The sequence below is a fragment of the Squalius cephalus genome (genome assembly GCF_949319135.1).
Source record: "Squalius cephalus genome assembly, chromosome: 9".
NCBI classification, from domain to species: Eukaryota; Metazoa; Chordata; class Actinopteri; order Cypriniformes; family Leuciscidae; genus Squalius; species Squalius cephalus.
Genome location: NC_137130.1, coordinates 25129387 through 25146829, shown reverse-complemented (window position 1 = coordinate 25146829; position 17443 = coordinate 25129387). Strand labels below are relative to the sequence as shown.

At 37.7% G+C, this 17443-nt stretch overlaps 1 protein-coding gene across 1 annotated transcript in view; it reads left to right on the top strand.

The window, feature by feature from the left end:
- Window positions 1-16474, top strand: part of ptprna (protein tyrosine phosphatase receptor type Na) — a 31458-nt gene extending 14984 nt beyond the window's left edge. The window contains exons 8-23 of the mRNA XM_079882118.1: window positions 21-52; window positions 569-840; window positions 1442-1528; window positions 1652-1731; window positions 1903-1967; window positions 9702-9911; window positions 11347-11559; window positions 11798-11945; window positions 12404-12477; window positions 12626-12703; window positions 12930-13049; window positions 13129-13295; window positions 14790-14843; window positions 14946-15010; window positions 15093-15166; window positions 16398-16474. Of these exons, the coding sequence (XP_079738244.1) occupies window positions 21-52; window positions 569-840; window positions 1442-1528; window positions 1652-1731; window positions 1903-1967; window positions 9702-9911; window positions 11347-11559; window positions 11798-11945; window positions 12404-12477; window positions 12626-12703; window positions 12930-13049; window positions 13129-13295; window positions 14790-14843; window positions 14946-15010; window positions 15093-15166; window positions 16398-16469 (1811 nt within the window). The 3' untranslated portion in view covers window positions 16470-16474. The remainder of the gene's footprint in view (window positions 1-20; window positions 53-568; window positions 841-1441; window positions 1529-1651; window positions 1732-1902; window positions 1968-9701; window positions 9912-11346; window positions 11560-11797; window positions 11946-12403; window positions 12478-12625; window positions 12704-12929; window positions 13050-13128; window positions 13296-14789; window positions 14844-14945; window positions 15011-15092; window positions 15167-16397) is intronic.
- The last annotated feature ends 969 nt before the right edge of the window (window positions 16475-17443 follow it).

The window sequence follows — 17443 nt, the reverse complement described above, 5'->3', positions numbered from 1 at the left end:
CTTATCTTTCTGTTCCTCAGATCAATCCCCAGGGACAGTCACGGTAAAAGAGGTAGGCGCATCTAATGATTCATCTAAACGCTAAAAGAAACTATTAACAATTTCACCTGGATTCGCAACACTTTTAACACACAGTTGAATGAGTCACCTAATTATTTAAATAACACTGCCACTTATCATAAAGCTTGAAAAAGTGTGTAATGTATTAACTAACATGAAATAACAATGAGCAATACATTTGTTACTGTATTAGTAAATCTTTGTAAACGTTAGTTAATAAAAATACAGCTGTTCATTGTTTGTTCATGTTGCTTCACAGTGCATTAACTAATGTTAACAAATACAACTTTTGATTTTAATAATGTAAATGTTGAAATTAATATTAACCAAGAGTAATAAATGCTGTTCATTCTTAGTTCATGTTAACTAAGGTAGTTAACTACTGTTAACTAATGAACCTTATTGTTAAGTGTTACAGAAAGAGTAATTAATTAGCTGTACATTGCATTTTCAGGTTTAAAAAATCTATGCAGGATCATTTGTAATATGTTTCGTTTTTTTCCGACAGACAATTGTAGAGGGCAGTGAAAAAGTGTCACAAAAAGGAGCCAAACCCCCCTCACCTGTTTCAGCTCTGCCCTCCACCCCACCATCCCAGCGGACCCCTACCCGGCCCGCATCCACACCAGCCCCTGTCACTGTGCCTAAGGGAGACAGTGTGGGACCCACCCTGTCAGCAAAAGACCTGGATTTAAAAGAGAAAACCGCCAACATCCTGAAAACCGCTAAGGATGGGACAAACACCAGAGAGGAATATGGATACATCGTCACTAATCAGAGGTAGGAGTCACAGTCAAGCTCCTAAAACTATTTATGCTTTTGTACTGTTCATTCAGCTAAAATTGACTGTGATGTAGAAGTCATTTATATATATATATATATATATATATATATATATATATATATATATATATATATATATTAATTTAAATGTGTAGTCAATATGTTTTTTTTTTTTTTTTTCTAAAATATTTAATCAGGAAATTGCTCTTTGTGAGTGCAATCTGTATAAAATGTATTATATTATTTATTAAATAATTTATTATTTTATGTAACATATTTTATGTAATTATGACTGGAAAAGCCATGAGCAGTCTTTATAGAAATGTATGGCAAGATATATGGATATATATATTTTTAAATTCTATGTAAAATAAATTTAAGGTGACCACATCAAATCTATACCATTTCAATTTTTTAAATTAGAAATAGAAATATAGAAATTGATCAGTTTTTCCTCTTTCAGAGTCCAGTGTGTGTCTCTGGTGATTTTCTGACGTATTTCTGTTAATATGGCTTGAAATGAGTTTCATTTATTTGTCCATTTGAATGCTCATAATAAAACAAGTGTATTAAATGTCTTCCTGTGTTTTCCCTCCAGTCATTTAAGTCTGTATGACGGGGTGAAACTCTTAGAGACCCTGGCAGAGAGAATCCATCTCTCCACGAGCAGTTTCATCAACATCAGGTAAAGTGTGTGTGTGGTGGGGGGGGGGGTTTGCATTGCTGGATGGAGAGACTAACACATTGGTGAATAAAGGGTGAGAATAAAAGACAACATTTGGCCGTTTGTCTCTGTTCATGTGTGCAGCGTGGTTGGTTCTGCCCTGACGTTCAGGATCCGACAGAACTCTCTAAATCTCAGCGCAGAGGATGTGGCCAATAAAGCCGGTGAGTGACAAGCCTTCTCGTTTGGACCGTTAAATTTACATCCAGCTGGCCGGGGAAAGGGAGAGAGAGAGAGAGAGAGAGAGAGGGGATTTGGTGAAAGGGAAAAAGAATGAGCAGGCACTTATTGATTAATTCACACATTCACAAACACGTTTCGTCTTTATATTGCAGTAGCTGAGAAGAAGTTCCTCGAGGGTGAGACAGGTTTGAAAATCATCCAGACTGGAGTGGGAGAGGTAAGAATATCCTCCTAATACAAACTGAAAAAAAAAAAACAAAGAAAAAAACACATTCACTGTGATCAGCAGGTCTATTGATTAGCGATTATGGGAACCGGTTGGTACAATGAGGCATTCTCTCTTGTCAGTCAGCAGCAGAATCGGCCACACAGGTTATTATTCTCTACATAACCGTCCTCATCAAGGCAACATTCTCATTGAAATTCATGGATTCTACAGTTTTGTCCGTCTATTATGTACAGATGTCGTACCGAGATATAATTCTCGGTTCTCATGAATCACTTTGGCGTTTAATACTGAACCGAACAAGGAGGGCATTTGAAACGAAATGTTTTTGAAATCGTCACCGTTCATCTCGAACCGTCCCCACTGTACCGTTCCCCCGTCTCAAATCCTCCTGCGTTTTTTTCCCCGCTGTGCCTCATTTCTCTCCCTCACTCATTCTTTCTCTTCTTGTCCCATGCCATTCTCCCCTCTGCCATTCTCTTTTTGTTACCTCTGCCTTTGACCCCTCCCCGTCCCTTTCTCCCTCGCTCCCCCACTTTCTTGGGTGGCTTTTGTGCTCGGCGCATATTGAGGCGTTCTGCTCTCCCTCGTTCGCTCCCCTTTCACTTTGTACAGCTGTTGCAGGCCCTTGAATGCAGAATAATGTCTTTTGTTGCATCCGGCTGCTCATATTTTTAATTATTCTTTCTTGTTCTATTGTGGGCTGTGACACTTTCTTTGCTCTGAAGTGCACGGTGTATGAGTGTGTGTGTGTGTGTGTGTGCATTCTCCCTGTCCTTTATCTTATAATTTTCTCTCCCTCTGCCTCAGTAATGAGACCTGCTTGCACCTGACTGTTTTTTGTCCGCCTTTTATGGGGATACATGCTTTTCTGCTTAGGCTGTTTAGTCTCTCTGGGCTTCTTTCTTTCTCTGTGAGTCTCTTTCTTCACTTTTATTCTCTTCTTTAATGAATTAAAGTTTTTGCGTCCCATGGTGACATACATAGCAATGCCCAAATTGTGGGACTCCCACTGAGATTGCCTTGAAATTTTATTAATGACAAATTTTGTTTGTACCCTAGAACATTTATTGAACGTCACATCCTGAAAATCCTTTTTAAGCTTAAAACGACTAAAATATCCAAACTAAACCATATGTATTAGTCCATTCTTAGACGATATATATATATATATATGGTTCTGTCAGGCACTTCATAATAGAACCTTTTAGTGGTTCCCTTCATGGGACCATTTTATGGATTCAATTTCAATTTATTAACTTTGTTGTAATTTATTTTTAATTTGAATTACATTTTATGAATTAAACAGCTCATTAAACATACTTTATTTCTACATAAAATCAAAATAACCTGTTAAACATGAAAGTATTATGCAATCATTTAAGACTATTCTCCTTATATAGGACGTTTTCTATACAGAACCCCATTGAAGAGTGTATCAATCGAAGCACTTACTATTCTATAAATCATTGTCCCGTATTGTCTCCAGCTTATTCCAGATGTGAAGGCTCAGTGTTTGTGTCCTTGCCAAACCATATTACTTACGAACCCCTTTTTGGGCCCATTGGCACTTTCCTTACACCCCATTCGTTGTACCCCCCTCCTGCTCCTGTTGCTTTCGGCCCATTTTTTCCCCCTCCTCTCTCTCTCTCTCTCTCTCACTCTCTCTCTCGCTCTCTCACGGACGACCTATCCAGGGCATCAGTACCTCCCCCACCCCTCCATTTCACCATCAGCAACATGTGGAGCTGTCGCTACGGCAACGACGTTTGATGTGACAAGTGGCGGCATTGGTTGAATGGGGCTGAGAGGCAGCGAGGCCTTCATATGAGTCGGACACAGCTCTCGGGGAGGCACATTCTCTCTTTCCCCTCCCTTTTCTTGTCCTTCCCATTTATTTTCACTCATTTACCTTTTCGCTCCGGCACTACATGTATGCCACTCTTTCCCTCCGTTTTGGTTTCTCACGTCAACCACCGGCTACTTTGAAGCGCTTGCTTGATGCTTTGCTTAAGTTGTTCGACCGGGGGATGCGTGGACTTTGAGGAGGCTTGAAAATGTGAGATTGAAGACGGCCCTGCTCGTGGTGTTGTGGCGCGTGTGATGTAAAGAGGTATACGAGATGTGTGCCGGTGAGTTCTGTTTTATGCCAGATCTATTGAGGCTGTTGGCCTTTATTTCGTTTTTAAATGCTGAGATGCTTAATTATATATGCTGATGTTTATGTGATGGTTGTTTTTGACACTATTATATATTTTCCTAATGAATAATGTAAAAAAAATGATGCATATAAAGACGTAGGCTACTTAACGCTTTATTAGGTGATCAATGATGCCATTAATCGTGCGCCCTGGTTTAATTTAGTCAACATTTGTAAAAAAATAATACAAATAAAATACAAATATTTCATAAACACTTTTTCAGAACATATTTATTTCTCTTTGCCTCAAATTGTTTAAAGACAAGTGAAAATTTCACATTGCAATACATTTAATCATTTGTTTTGTTTTGAAAAGATCACAGCTCATAAAAATATTGTTGAACTTAACATTTTTCTATTTGCACACCCATACACACCTTGGATTATAAAATCAGTTACAAACTGCGACACAGTTGTGAATAATGCTGTATTTTAAGTGGAAGTCAGTGTTTTGCACTATATATTATAGGCTTTATCAGTTCTTTAAATGTGCATAAAACAAATGTACCATGACCACTCAAACTTTTACTTTCACTCATACTGTTACTAAACAGCACCAGACTAAACTTGTAAAAACGTATTCAAATATTTTTTTTCTCTCTCTCCCTCCAGTTTTACAGGGGTCAAAATGACAAATTTTAATTGTATACATATATAACTATATATTAGTACTCACTCACTCACTCACTAACTCATTCACTCACTCACTCACTTACTCACTCACACACACACATATTTACAAACTTGTATGTTAGATGCGATTAATCGATTTGACACCACTACTATATATACACTACAATTAAACAAAAACTTACCTCCATATTGTATCATAATATCTTACCATAATAACAGAACTCAAAATAGTTTATCTTTAAATTTGTCTTTTACTATTTGGTAATATTTGAAAAATTATGATAAGATTTCAGATCTCTAAAAATGAATACTAAAATAACAATTAACCACATGTGTTTGGTTACGGTTCACATCTTCAGTATTATGCAGCGTGGCACACACTCGAATGTGTGTGATGGAACATTTTTGTTAAACCCTGTTTTTAAGAATTGTCTTGAATAGTGATGTCAGGTGGACTGGTTGCTGTGGTAACAGGGCAGAGCGGGCTGGATGAGTGAGATGATGTAATCCGTTTGTAGTCATTGCAGGTGCATCTAAGTTCATACTATTTCTCAAGGTTTCGTGTACTAATTATAAAAAGGCATTACTGTAAGGTCGCAAAATAAGTTTTATCGCATAAAATGTTTTTATTACGTACTGCTAAAATGACCCACTCAGTGACCGGACTTAACTGGACATTTTTTTCATGTTAACTTGAAATAAATGTCATTGTTTACCCATATAGTTTTAAAAATAGCCCCATAATCGAAACTTTCTTTTCATTATTTTCTAGTTTCGACCTAGATAGTGCTAAATCAAATGAACGGTTGTTGCACTCCGTGCTATTACAAACATTGTTGATAAAAAACCGGCAAGGGACAGAAAAATCTTTCATTATAAACTCTCTGAAGGTTTTTTTTTTTTAGAGGAAACTTAATGAAAACTGCACACCTTCTGCTGTGCAATATTAAGGCTGAGAGAGACGACGGCTGTGATGAGAATTCTGACGAGTCATAGTCTGAGCGCGTCTATCAGATAAGATTGAGTCCTGCTGAATTGTGAAATCAATTGACAAGGAGTGAATGGAGCAGAAGATACATAATGGGACAGACAGACTGATGAAATCTTAGATCACCGAGAGTCTCGGAGATGGTCGACGCTTCGTTTCTCACTCGGACATCTCGGCCGTGCCTATTGCCTATTGTGATTCAGAGTGCGAAGCGTTCGGTGATCTTTGCCCCCGAGATCTTCCAAAAACAAACAAGCACAAACACACACACACAGCCATACGTGTGTGTTTGTGTGTGTGTGTGTGTGTGTGCATCTTCTTTTTCTGTGGCTGAGGTCAAAGGGCGCGGTAGATGTCAGAGGGGTCATGGGGGAACCGAGGAGGGGGTCCTGGGACCCTGAATCCTATTTTCCCGCTTCTTGAGGAACAGATGTTTGAATTATGCTCCTCGGCTAGCAGCTCATTGTGATTCAAATGCACGTTCGTATTCGTGGCGACTTGTTCGTGTGTGGAGTACGTGTTGAACTTTTCTTTCCGTAAATATGACCTCACTTGTACGGTTGGTCCTCACGTATCACCCTCTCCGGACCCATTTCACCCCTCCTGCGCAAGAGTTTTACTCTCTCGTTCCCTGTAACCATGCTTTCTCTCCTTGAGATCAGTTGCCTTCTCTCCCGCTTTCTCTCTGCCTCCTCATTTCTCTGCCTGCTCCGCTCAGACCTTGGGGGGCCTTTGTCCTCTTGTCCTAAACCAGCTCATTTTTCCTGCCTGCTCCCGTGCTCCATTCTAAAAGCCTGTCAGTCTTCCTTTCGGGGGCCTCTCTGGAGTAGCAGGTGAGGCGCCCCACACCCCTTATCTCCTCCTCCATTGTCCTTCCGTCCAGTCGCGCACCCTTGCTTCAACACCACCACCCCCCTCCCTCCTTCAATCTCTTCTCCGGAACATTCTTCCAGCTTTTCAGGAGAAAAGGCCGAATTTGAGTGGGAACAAGAGGGATAGAATGAAACGTGCGAGGAACAGAGGAGGAGAAAGAGAGGGAGAGTGGGTGCGAGGAGGACAGGGAGCGAGGGGGGAAAATAGTTGATGAATTTCGAGAAAGGACAAAAAAGAAGGGAAGGCGTCCTAACCTCTTTGTGGTCAGACTTAAGTGCTTATTCACTCAATCTTTTTCTTTTGCTAGCTCAGCTCTAACGGCTGCAGAGCCCGCTTTGAAGGCCTGAAGGTCTGCTCCACTTTCACAGAACAGCCAGTGGGCGTCTGTGCGAAAATTATAGCCGGTGTAAGAATAGATTGTTGAAAGCTCCTGTTGCATTTTTTCCTGTTTTGTTCTTAATGTTTCCTGTTTTGTTCTACGTGTTGTTCGACAAGAGATTTATAGTAGCCTTTTTTTTTTCTTTTCAATTGTGGAAAAGTAAAGAGTAATATATGTCAAGCTCTGTATTGCATAAAAACTGCCTCAAAAGATTGTGTTCAGTTGTATAGTATTAAATAGTATGGACTGTACAGTAAATTCTATGATCATCTTTGGTTGATGTGAGAGGCATATAGTTTAAACAAATGGAGGGATCAAGTAATTCTTTTTCAGAATTATTTCCATGCCAAATAATAATTGATATGCTGGATGAAAGTAATATTAATTTTAGACTTTTTAAGTTATACATTTAGTTATCAATGAAATGAATCAATCATACATTTACTTGAGCAAGTGCAGTTGTGTGATTATGTATTTTTAGTCATCTTAGTCTTACAGAAGCTCTGGTTTAGTTTAGTATAAATGTAATAATTAATGACATAATTTAAGCATACATTTACATAAGCGAGTGTATTTGTGTGATTATGAATTTGGTAACACTTTATTTGGTTACATTTTATTTAAAGATGACATAGTACTTACTCAAATAAGTACTGAGTAATATTAATTAACTACATGCACTTACTATAAGAGTTACGGTTAGGGTTTGGTTTAGAGTTAGTTACTTATGCATAATATACTGTTATTACTATAGTAAGTACATGTAGGAATGTTAACTGTCATCTTAAAATAAAATGTTACCCTTTATTTTAGTGTCCTTGTTACATGTACTTACCATGCATAACAGTAAATTATGCATAACTACATGCAACTAACCCTAAACCAAACCCTAACCCTCTAGTGAGTGCATGTAGTTAATTAATATTACTCAGTACTTAAATGTATATGTAACAAGGATACATTGAAATAAAGTGCAATCATGTATTTTTAGTAATTAAAAGTCATACAGAAGCTTTAGTTTAATTTAGTACAGTGAATATTCTCTTTTATTTGAGTAATTTTGGTAAAATATTATTTACCATTAACTTATGTACTGTACTGTAGGTTTCCCGATACTTGCACACAGGGCCTAAAACTAACTTCTTGCTACACCTGCCAATGGCCGGTGACTTAATAAAATGTATTGGCCATCAATTTTTTTTTTTTCGGCCATGAAACTGTTTTTGCAAAAACAGGCAGTAATGACACCAACATTTTAGATACCAGTGAATATTCACAATCCTCTAGTCCAGTTCTGATACCACAGCTGAAAATACAAGCCTAACTAATATACATGTAAAACATTATCAAGTAAACAGTCAGTAATAAAATAAGAACAAATAATCAAATTACAAGCAAAAGCACAAATAAATACAATATAACAACGATACAAATGAAATAAACAATGCTTTTCATGTTTTTCCTGGCAGGTCTGACAGTAGTTTTCAGGTACAGAAATGTAATAAAGCAAGCAAATGTAAAATAACACTGCATATTCTACACTGTATAAATGAAACATCCTTATTAATTAATCCTTATTAAAGTAATTAAAGTGATTCAGTCAAGAGCAGTGAGGGATTTTATTTCTTTGTCCTTTGTTGTTTGATTAACATTAAAAACACAGACATCAGAGATTAGCCTGCTGTCACTTTAAGAGCGATTGCGCGGATCTAAAATACTGAAACTTTAGACATAACCGACTATGTTTACTGGGATATGTTTACTTGCTATTTATTGACATAACTTTGAGTGAATTTGTCTGCTCAAGTGCAAGAAGATGTACATTTTAACGTAATCGTTCATTTTAGACATTCCAAAGACACTGATTAAAATGGACACGGACTGAATAGATGTTTCTGTCAGTGTTACATGCTAAGGTGGTTTCTTCAGATAACACCACATGTGATTTCATTGAACAGCGTAGGCGTTTTGACAATAGCATATTTCCTCTCGTCTCTCATTTCCTCTGCTCACCGTGATGGCCATGAATTACATTGAGCATTCTGCTGTTGCCATGGTAGCGCTACGGCCTGTTCTCCCCTGCTGAGGCTCCCAGACGCCATGGCAACACCAACAGGCAGGGGTTGGAGACACGGGGGTAGAGGGGCTGCGTGACATCAGCAATCATTGCGTCCCTTCGTTTTCTTGTTCTCTTGATGCGCTGTAAGTACAGATTGTGAAAACGGGTAAGAAAGAGACAGACGGAGAGAGAGAGATCGAATAAAAATAAAGGAGAGTATGAAAGAGATCCCCTCAGAGTGATTGACCCCTCCATTGTGTGGGGGATTTCCTTAATTGTTTACTTGCTGGTAATTATTCAGTGGGGCGGGCGGGTCAGTGACTTTGTCTAATTATTTCAGGGTGGCACGTGGCTGTGCGCGTGTGCTTGGGTTGCCAGGGTAATTAGTAGTCGATGATGACATCCGACTTGTTTACACAAACAGAGAGAGAGACAAAAGAGGGGACGAGAGACACTGTTTCGTGCCAGAGGAGGCACACGAACGCTGCACCTTCCTCACTTGCTCTTTGTGATGTCTGGAATGCTTTTATTTTATGTCGCTTTTCTGCATTATGTTATCTCACGTTTGTTTATTTTTCTCTCCCTCATCATAGAGGAGCGAGGGGCGTGGCTTGCCCCAGGCCACACGGGTAGGGGAGGGGTCGCGCGGTGTCATCCTGACAATGGTGGCCATGGCGTGTGTGGGCACGGTGCTGATAGTCGCCCTGGCGGTCGCCTGTCTCCGTCACCATGCCCGTCAGTTAGCCTCTGGCAAATTGGGTCTGGGACCAGAAGCTGGTGTGGAAACCCACTTTGATTACCAGGTAGCCCACACTGTTAAACACACACAAGCTTCAACACAAATGCAAATGCTTCTGAGAAGGATTTTTCAATATTTGATATATATTGCTATAAAACAGTAATATTGTCTTCTATTTGAATATATTTTAAAATGCATTTTCAGCATCATTCCTCCAGTCTTCAGTGTCACATGATCCTTCAGAAATCATTCTAATATGCTGATTTGATACTCAAAAAACATTTCTTATTATTATCAATGTTGAAAACAGTTTTGCTGCTTAATATTTTTTGTGGAAACCATGGTACATTTTTTAAAGATTCTTTATATATACAATTGTATAGAAAATGGGGTGGGCGATATGACCAAAATCTCACAAGTACTTTTATTTCATGATAATGATAATGATATATATCACAATGCAGTTATTTTTGTTTTAAATAAGGTTTTTATGATATCAAACATTTTGAAATTTCATAATTCTTGTCACTATTTTCAGTATCACTAAAAACTAATACTAGTCTAAGTAAAAAAAGCTTACTGAAGACAAGTTAACATTGATCAAATAAGAACAAAGAAACAAACTGCAAGCATATAGGAAAATAAACTACAATAGAACAAAGACCAATGAAATAGACCAACCTGAAAAAATTCAAGCACTTTAAATACTACATAAATACCACATACTACAAAACCCTGCATAGTCTTCACTGTGTAAATTAAAAATACACTTATTCTTCTTAAAGTTACAGAAGTGATTCAGTGAAGAGCAGCGAGAGGTTTTCTCTCTTTAGTTGTTTGACACAGACGACAGCAGGTATATTAGGCTGCTGTCACTTTAAGACTGACTGCACGGATCCAGAATACGTTTTCTTTCTCAACTGTTGAAGTTCGCTTAAGACATAAATGACTGTGTTTACCTGCAAAGACACATAAGTGTATTTAACCGCACAAGCCCAATTAGAACTCAGTTCAGATCTCGCACGAACTATATAGCGAAATGAGTTCTCTTTTGCTGCTTTTTTGGTGAAAAATCACTTGCTTTTAAAACGCAACGTTTAAAACACATGCAAATGATAAGCTTTCAGCACAGCAGCGTCACGTGAGCGTAACCGCGATAGAGACGATAGTGCGAAATCAAATTTCTACAAAGTACCAATTAATCGTGTCTACCGGTATATCGCCCACCCCATATAGAGACATGAAATAGTGTCTAATATCTTTTCCCCTTATATCAAGAAGTTTAAAAGATGTCCTTGTGGCTATTAAGTGGCATTTTTAGGATGACTAAAGCAAACACTAATCAGGTGTAACTGGCATATAACCAGCACTGTAATTGCATTTAAATTCATTCGACGTTGACCTTGGCTATTAGAGATATTGGTAATTGAACAGTGATGATTATTGATCTGAAAATGTAATTTGAGTCAGTAGTGATGAGGTTTCCCTGCATCTCTCAGGAGCTGTGTCGCCAGCACATGGCAGCCAAGTCGTCGTTCACCCGTCCGGAGGCAGGGGGTCGACGGGGGACCGACACATCTCGAGTCAGCAGTGTGTCGTCTCAGTTCAGCGATGGACCGCAGCACAGTCCCAGCTCTCACAGCAGCACGCCGTCCTGGAGCGAAGAGCCTGCGCAGTCCAACATGGACATCTCCACAGGGCACATGATACTGGTACAGAGCCACAAGCACACCAAAATCATATTTCAGACTTTACTTTGCTAAGAATCATACTCGAATTATTAACAGGAATTATTGCACTACAGCACATACAAGTAAATAGGTCGTAGAGTCTGTGTTTAAACATGCACAAAATTTAAGCTGTATCCTGAACTCTTTTATTAATTACATAGAAACAAATTAGTCTTTTATAAGCAGACAATGAAATGCTTAAAGTTCATTTGGTGTTCAGGCATATATGGAGGACCATCTGAAGAATAAGGACCGTTTGCAGAAAGAGTGGGAGGCTCTGTGTTCGTACCAGGCTGAGCCGAGCTCCGTCTCTATCGCCCAGTGTGAGAGCAACATGGAGAAGAACCGCTATCCTGACTTTGTGCCCTGTAAGAGCAATGTGCCAACATTTATTTCAGTGATCTCATCCATATGCTGCACACTACCGTTCCAAAGTCAGTAAGATTAGTAGTTTTATTCAGCAATGGCACATTGATCAAAAAGTGACAGTAAAGACATTTAGAGTGATTTCTGAAGGATCATGTGACACTGAAGACTGGAATAATGCTGAAAACTCACATTTTAAAATATATTCATATAGACAACAGTTATTTTAAACTGTAATAATATTTCAGAGTATTACTGTTTTTACTGATCTTTAATCAAATAAATGCAGTCTTGGTGAGCAAAAACCTTAAAATCTTAACCACGCTTTTGAACAATATTTTACATTAGTAGGAAAGGCATCAGATCATATAACTGGAAAATACAAATAAAGGTTTTCCAAAATGAGTTTTTATTTTTTTCAACATTCAGTATGTTTAATAAAAAAAAAACTCTGTTTTAGATGACCATTCGAGAGTGAAACTAAAGGCAGAGGTCAACCCCTCCAAAGAGGACTACATAAATGCCAGCACTATAGTAAGAAACAACGATTTTTATTCCACTAAAGAAGTATAAATATACTGGATAAGTAAATACGGGTAGAAAAACACATTATCTGTATAAAAAAAGGTAAATGTGATCATGTCACAGGAAAGGGTCTTCATTTTTCTGTCTTTACCCATAGATTGATCATGATCCACGTTTACCTGCTTATATCGCAACTCAAGGACCTTTACCACACACTATTGCTGATTTCTGGCAGGTAAGTTACACATGTTGAGAGTAAGATGACATTTTAAGATTTAGATTGAACAAATATTGGAATATTTTTAAATATTAAAAAAATATATATGATTATACGGTAAAGGATGATCACAAATCTAAATCACTAAATGGCTGTAAATTAAATAATAGAAACATGGTATTAAAATGCATTTCTTATATAAATCATTCTTTGTGTGCTGACACTGTTTTGGTGCATATGTTAGATGGTATGGGAAAATGGCTGTACTGTAATAGTGATGATGACCGCTTTAGTGGAGGATGGAGAAAAACAATGTGAACGTTACTGGCCTGATGAAGGATCGTCTTTATACAACATCTATGAGGTGAGAAACATTAAGATTCACTTCTTTGTGAACCTTATGCTTTTAGTATGTACTACCCATTTTTTTCTGTACGTCTCAGGTGAATCTTGTGTCTGAACACATCTGGTGTAAAGACTTCTTGGTTCGTAGTTTCTACCTGAAGAACGTCCAGACTCAAGAGACCCGTACTCTGACCCAGTTTCACTTGCTGAGCTGGCCTGCGCAAGGCATTCCCACCTCCACACGACCCCTGCTGGACTTCCGCAGGTACTGCCGAAACCCAACACCTTCCTGCTGATAATAAATGAACTCCTGTTGTGATAGGACTACACACACATCAGGTGTTTTCTCAAGGGAGGTAGTTGCTCCTCAAAGATATTACAAAAGATAATAGAGTGGAAATTATTTAGTAATACTGTCCAATAGCAACATAAGTGTAATAAGGTTCGAACGGAGGGAGGCAGCGTCCTTTCTGCCTCCCTTGAGCTTAATAGGGTCTCATAGAGAACAAAATTATATATTCGCATGACATCAAGTTTGCAACCGGTCTTAAAATTGATAAATGACGGAAATTGATCGACTAATTATGGAGTAAACAACATCTCCACTAGGTCACATCCGAAATGAAAATAAGAAATGATTTAGGAGTTTGATGATTTTTAGTGAGCATTTGGTTAAAGGCCTTTGTGCCTGTGACCATTTTTACTGAAGATTTGTTGACTACTAATAACAATTTAAACATCTAGTAACAAATAAATGTACATTGTAACACTTTATAATAAGATCCCATTAGATTATACATTAACACACATTAACAATGAGCAATACATTTGCTAAAGTATGTATTAGTTAATAAAAATCAACTGTTCGTTGTTAGTTAACAGATAAACCTTTTGAATTTATTAATGTATTAGTAAATGTTTTTACTTAACATTAAGAGTAATAAATGCTTTAGAAGTGTATATTATTGTTATTTCATGTTAATTAATGTAAACTAACGTTATCCAATTAAACCCTATTGTTAATGCATAAACGTAATGAGTAAATGTATTTAATATAACATTAAAAAAGAAATTCTTGTTGATAGTGTGAGGTCAAATGTGTTCCTCGTGGCTTCGACTCAGAAACTGTATTAACATGAAATAAACTCACTTTACATTAGACTAAAACACAAACACACAAGTTTTTCATCCACATCTGTCTCATTGCAAATACTTTCCCTACTGTTTTTCCTCACCCTGATATGAGGACCTTCTTCACACTTGGGATTCCCTAATTACCTGTGGATGTTTTCTTTACCTTGAAGCCCAGTTCCCCCCAAAGTTCCTCTCCCTTGAATGCATTTGCACTTCGGACCTTCTCCATTTGTGCTCGACACCCTGCCACGGGCCCTGCGTCACCCCCGTCTTTCTCTCCTCCTTCCGTCACTCTCTCTGTCTCTGATGGAGATCGGTAGGTCCCTGGACGTAGCACACCTCCCAGTGTCATTTTTGTGATTTGCAGCTAGTAGTCTGGGTCCAGTTGCATAGTCACAAAAATGATCATTGGTAGGTGTGAGTGCAGCAGGAGTGAGGCTCCATCTCCTCTCTCCCCCTTCCTTCCCCAGCATCATGCATCCTTCAATTCCTCTTTGTCGCCAGAATAATGAATCGTAGAGTTTGACAAATTGACAGTTATGCTCATTATGACATGCTTTCTCCCTTCTTCACCCCCAACCTTTCTATTCTTGCATTATGCATCTTTTTTTCCCTTTTTTTTCAGAAAAGTAAACAAGTGCTACAGAGGACGCTCATGCCCAATCATTGTGCACTGCAGGTAAACGGCTACAAGTTGTGTCTCAGACTCACTATATGGGATATGTATTTCTTTCATGGAATATGAATGATTTAAATTAAAATGGTTTCCTGTTTCAAACAGCAATGGTACTGGTAGAACCGGCACCTACATTCTTATTGACATGGTACTTAACCGCATGGCGAAAGGTAAGCGCCTCATTACTCTATCTAGCCGTTTTATATAAGTGCGCCTTGTACGCCACGCTCACAGGTTGTTTGTCTGTTTTAGGTGTGAAGGAGATTGACATTGCCGCCACATTGGAGCATATTCGTGACCAGAGACCAAGTATGGTACGCACTAAGGTATGTTTAAAATGCTTTTCGATGATTTCAGCATGTGATTGTGCATGTTAGTATGGAAGCTTGTTTCAGCGACGCAATAAAAAATTAATTAAAAAAAAGGTAATTGCGACTTTTTATCTCACAATTCAGACTTTTTCTTGTAAGATTGAGGTTTCTGAGTTTCTTGCAATTCTGAGGTTATGAACTTGCAATTGTGACTTTCTCTGGCAAACTCGCATTTCCAAGTTTATATCTAAAATCTCAATTTCTATGAGAAAATTCAGAATTGCGAGTTTATAAACTCGGAATTGCAAAAGATAAAGTCAGAATTGCGATATATATATATAACTTGCAATATTGACCTTTCTTGTAATTCCTAGTTTACATCTTGTAATTCTGACTTTTTCTTGTAATTCCGAGTTTACATCGTGCATTTCTGACCTTTTCTTGTAATTCTGAGTTTACATCGTGCAATTCTGACTTTTTCTTTTAATTCCGAGTTTACATCATGCAATTCTGACCTTTTCTTGTAATTCTGACTTTTTCCTGTAATTCCGACTTTACATCGTGCATTTCTGACCTTTTCTTGTAATTCTGAGTTTACATCGTGCAATTCTGACTTTTTCTTGTAATTCCTAGTTTACATCGTGCAATTCTGACTTTTTCTTGTAATTCCGACTTTACATTGTGCAATTCTGACTGTTTCTTGTAATTCCGACTTTACATTGTGCAATTCTGACTGTTTCTTGTAATTCTGAGTTTACATCGTGCATTTCTGACCTTTTCTTGTAATTCCTAGTTTACATCGTGCAATTCTGACTTTTTCTTGTAATTCTGACTTTTTCTTGTAATTCCTAGTTTACATCGTGCAATTCTGACTTTTTCTTGTAATTCTGACTTTTTGTAATTCCGAGTTTACATCGTGCAATTCTGACTTTTTCTTGTAATTTCTAGTTTACATTGTGCAATTCTGACTTTTTCTTGTAATTCTGACTTTTTCCTGTAATTCCGACTTTACATTGTGCAATTCTGACCTTTTCTTGTAATTCTGAGTTTACATTGTGCAATTCTAACTATATTTCTCACAATTCTAATTTTGTATCTAAGTTTATACATTTGGAATTGCAAGAAATAAAGTCAGAATTGCAAGAAATAAACTCGCAAATTACCTTTTTTATTTTTTATCCTGTGGCGGAAACAAGCTTTCTTGTGTTATTGTGTATTTACGCACTAAGCTTGACTGTTTCTTCAGGACCAGTTTGAGTTCGCCCTGACGGCTGTGGCAGAAGAGGTCAATGCCATTCTGAAAGCCCTTCCTCAGTGAACCACATCCCACTGCATCCCTATTACATCCTTTCGACTTGTACTCACCTCTTTTCATGCACCTCACTCACTTTCAAAAGTCGGAAAATTAATATTGTCACACTATAAAAGACTATGAACGCTTTCTGTATGCTGGAAACACTTTACAGGGGCCAAATTCTTCAGTCCTAATTGAGTTTCAGGGAGAAACAGTGGTTTTAAGAGACAGTGATTTAAAGTGACCTAATTTCTGAACATTTACAGTATAATGTCTTTTTTATAAATATATATACACATAACGTTTGATGTTGAAAATGCAGAATCTTTACATTTTGTTGTTCTTAAAATGCTTTCTTGATCATGGTATGGCCAAAAATGCAATTCATGTATCAAATGTAAAAAACACAGAAGAACCCACCATGTCTCATGCAGTCAAACATGAGAACATATATGCACAGTCATGACTCACGTCTGAACCCAAGAGTGGTTTGTTTCAGTAGAATGTACCTGAAAGGCACCCGTAATATCTTACGGTTCCTGTCAAATCTCTCACAAACATTCAGTGCTTTCACATCCTTAATGTCTAGTGTCTAGTGCAGCCTTTATGTCGTGTGATGATCACTGTGAATAATTCATGGAGAGCTCGGTTTGTCTATTCCTGGAGCAAATAATTAGAAAATTATCAAAAAAACAGAGAAATATATGACTATAATTTTTAAATGGTTCTGAATTAAATGTGAATCTGTGTAGCAGCACTGCTTGATGTGTGTGGCTTTTTCTTTCATTATGATCATGCAGACTGAACTCTGCAATTTATTAACAAAATATATATGGCTTTGAATGTAGAAAGCTGCTTTTTCCTGTAGACTGTGTAGTTAAGACCAAACCTAAGTCATATAACCAAACCTAGTTATTATTTTTGGCACCGAAATTACACATTTCACCTTTAAATCACACACACACAAAAAATTTTTGTATGGTTTGATTTTTTTATAA